This window comes from Vigna unguiculata, chromosome 7 (assembly GCF_037176805.1).
Source record: "Vigna unguiculata cultivar grain cowpea cultivar isolate G323 ecotype 2 chromosome 7, ASM3717680v1, whole genome shotgun sequence".
In the NCBI taxonomy this organism is placed as follows: domain Eukaryota; kingdom Viridiplantae; phylum Streptophyta; class Magnoliopsida; order Fabales; family Fabaceae; genus Vigna; species Vigna unguiculata.
Window position 1 is genome coordinate 12783506 of NC_140798.1, and position 3994 is coordinate 12787499.

The 3994-nt window shown below is 33.5% G+C and overlaps 1 protein-coding gene across 1 annotated transcript; it reads right to left on the bottom strand.

The window, feature by feature from the left end:
• Positions 1–693: 693 nt before the first annotated feature.
• LOC114189608 (ras-related protein RABE1a) lies at positions 694–3757 on the bottom strand. The gene is made up of 8 exons (XM_028078220.2): positions 3432–3757; positions 2892–2964; positions 2709–2809; positions 1781–1846; positions 1499–1596; positions 1332–1394; positions 1153–1245; positions 694–998 (listed from the first exon to the last, which is right to left on the bottom strand). The coding sequence occupies exons 1-8, from the start codon at positions 3502–3504 to the stop codon at positions 915–917; spliced, it is 651 nt and encodes a 216-aa protein (XP_027934021.1). The 5' UTR covers positions 3505–3757; the 3' UTR covers positions 694–914.
• Positions 3758–3994: the final 237 nt, after the last annotated feature.

Below are 3994 nucleotides of genomic sequence, written 5' to 3' on the forward strand. Positions count from 1 at the left end.
TACGCAACTTCTTTTATTTTTCTATTCTAAAATATTATATTTATTTATAGTCATATTTCATAATAAAATTTTAATTTCATTTTATTTTAAATTTTATTTCAACTTGAATTTATATTTCTAAATTATTTGCTTACATAATGTTACTTAAAAAAAACTAAAAATACTTAAAATAAACTAAAAATTATTTACAAATATCAAGTAATTAACAATTTTTTATAAGTGATTATGATACTAGTAATGGAAAGAACTTTGGAACCAATATGAGTGATAAAATATTTCAACTCCTTTACCTTAAAGAGATCTCCTATGGAAGTTCCTTAGGTAAAACTATAACCAAAAAATACAATATTTTGACATAAAATTTCACATGCTCATTCAGTAAACTCGTTAAAATATTAAGTTTATTGATTACAAAAACTGATGTAATCCTTCATTGATATTAAAAAAAAACAAAACAAAAAATCAAACAAACAAACCTAGTGTAATACTTCAAGAAGTACAATTTTCTCGTTCTGTTTTGAAATGTTTGTATTAATTTGTAATTTTGTTTTTTACTATTCATCACTTCAGAAAAATAAGTCAGATAGCCTTAATATTAATTCCAATATACCTGTTTGAAAGACAAGTGTTTGTTAGAAACATTGAATATCCAATCCAAGTGTCGATAAAATTTTAGGTGACTGCCGAAATATGTGCATTGAAGGGTCTGGAATAGAATTGGAGAAGCGACTAAGAGCAATGAAGTATGCTGTTCCTGGTTTCGGCAACAATAAATTGATATATAATTAATTGCCGAAATGTGCAGTATCTACCATTCACACCCAATGAGTATACATAATAACAATACATGCACCCATGGAAGTCATTCACAAAATTAACATTTTCAGTCAAATGTATCAGCTAGAGAGTTCCCTTTACGAACCACAGCAAGCAGATTTTTGAGCGCCTTGGGAAGACCCTGCTCCCTGCTCAGGTTGGTTAATCTTCAGTGTCGACGGCTACAAAAATTATGATAATTAAATTTAGTTAGGGCTTTCTCATTCAACCAAACAAAAACCTTGTATTCTTAAAAACTAATGATTTACTCTTGCATTGATCAATTAGTTTGTAATCAGAAAATGATGCAATAGGGAAAAAGTTCAAAACAAAAACCTCAGTCTTTGAGTCATTATCTGCAAGCCTTTGCTTGATGTCCCGGGCTATTGAAAAGAAAACCTCATCCACGTTCATATTAGTTTTTGCACTCTGCACAACCATAATCTCCTTATTAAAAACATATCAGCAATTTTTCCATGCTCAACAAGAGCAATAAGTGCCATAGTGCCACTTACCGTCTCAAAAAACTTGATGCCATATTCATCTGCTAGAGCTTGGCCCTTTGAAGTTGGAACAGCCTAAGGATAACATCGTCCCGCATCAAAATAGTGCGTAACCATAGGAGACACATATCCAAGCTTAATCGAAAGACGAAGTACAAGTGAGAGTAAGTACGACAAACCCTTTTGCTTTCATCCATGTCAGCTTTGTTCCCCACTAATATCTTGTTGACATTGTCAGAAGCATGCTGTTCAATGTTGCGAATCCAATTCCTGATGTCTGGACATGAAATGGAATTAATAGGGCAAAAAGAATCTACTCAAATTATAAAGTTGAAAATTAGACTTAACTGATAAATACTTGTTCAACTAATACATGCTGCTTTAAGGAAACACAAATTGGAGAGCAATAGTGGGTAGGGGGGATAATAGAAGACCGAAAAATTAGAGGAAGGAGAAGTTACTGTTAAAAGAGGACTCGTCAGTAACGTCATACACAAGCAAAATACCCATGGCTCCACGGTAATATGCTGCAAAAGAAGGATCAAAATCAAAAAACAAGGACAGAAGCTCAAATTTGCAAGCTTGAAAAAAACCAGATTGTCAACTGATATTATGATAGAAATCATATTGACAAACAAAGCAAGAGCCTACAGCAAAATATTACATTTATAGATAGTAGCAAAGTAGACCCTAATAAGTTTAAAAGCCTTGATGTTTATATAAACATATGACGTTATAGACAGCAGGGAGGCAAACACTGAAAAACCAACTAATAGACAAGTCTCATAATACACAGAATTCTTCAAACAAGGACCTCATGAATAATGGAATACAATTATCATCTCAAACAGCCACCAATATAAAATACCACCACGTTATATCAAGCATATTAGACATTTTAATTAGCAACTGAATATTTGACACACCAAATCATAGCAGACGGGTTTAAGATACAATGGTTTATCAATTTAGAGAACAAGGAGAAATCTACATGCCTTAGTCAATAATAGCAAAAATACAGTCATCAGAACCAAAAAGATACAGTTTATAAACCACTATGCAACTCATCCTGTCAAATATAACAACCACGTAGAACAAATTAATGAACTTAAATGGTCAGCAAGATACAATCAACAACGAAATCAACTGAGGTTAATAAAATAAAATAAAATTTACATTCAACTAGTTCCTAAACAAATCGAAAGAAAAGAAAATGTAGACAAATACATAAATAGCCATGGTTGAATTATAAGATTGTGTGAAGTACACATTGCAATAGAAGTGATTAATTATAAGTTGGATGTAAAGAATCACAAGTTCTAACCAAACACTATAGAGTATACTGGGACTCTGGGAGGAGGGGAAACACATACAATCTAAAATACTAACCAGTTGTAATAGTTCGAAACCTCTCTTGACCAGCTGTATCCCATATTTGCAATTTGATTCGCTTGCCATCGAGCTCTATGGTCCTTATCTTGAAATCAATACTGAAGGAAAAAAAAAAACATTAAGGTAACAGTAGAGGCAACTCTTCACAAGTTAGGAGGTTTCACGAAAAAAAGAACCTACCCAATGGTCGTGATGAAACTAGTAGTGAAAGATCCATCCGAGAACCGCAATAGAAGGCAACTCTTACCCACACCTGACATATGAAGAAAATAAAATAAAGTGATATCCAAACGCACAGGTAAATTGGATTTTAGAATTTAAGAAGTAATCCCAACAAATACCGAGTTTTTCACTATTAGACTGGGAAATGTTCCCAAAATTGGCAACATTTGACAGGTACCAATCCAGTGAACAACTAATACCCAGTAACAACCTTTCTTTTGCAATTTCATTGACAATTAACCACTAGCTCCATTCATCACACTAAACTGACAACCACAGCATTCACTTGAAAAAAAGTACTAATCATCCATTTACGGCTTAAAAACACAGAGCAGTAAGCACCCAAGGAAGGTCAATTTTAACCCTAAACAAACATTCACCAGAATAAAATAAGCCACTATCAGAAACCGGATCGAATCGAGTCACAGCATGGGCGGAAGAATTATAACATAACACTGAAAGAAAGAAAAATTTTTTTAAAAAAAAAGAATAAATTACCGCTGTCGCCGATTAGGAGAAGCTTGATGAGGTAATCGTAATCGGCCCGAGCTCTTGCAGGAGGAGCAGCCATGGAGAGGAAGAGGAGAGTAGAAAAAGGCGATTGAGGGAGGAATTGGGATGAAATTGAAAATGATGAGATATTGTGGTGAAAGGAAAGTGTGGGATGAAGTAGAAGCGATTGCAAAGTGGTTGGAGACAGGGGGGAAATGGGAGAGAAGAAGGTAGAATCGAGATCTGAAAGGGAAAGGGTTGTTCTCTTCTCTGTTGTGGTCGGGCGTTGAAAAGCGCTTTTTTTCTTTTAGGGAAAGGAAATGCCAAACACTGTGCCTGTTTACCTCTCACTTCTCAATTATAAGGCCGTTTCCACGACCCATTTCCGTAACTCCTTCATCCTCATCACTGTATATACCTTTCCTTATGCTAAAAAACAATATATTTTAAATTACTGTTAATTATGATAGATTAAATTATGTTTTTTTTTTCTTATTTTCAAAATATCGATTTGGTCTTTTATCCTAATTTTATTTTTATTTTAAAAAATTTGATGCAACTTTTTTTGT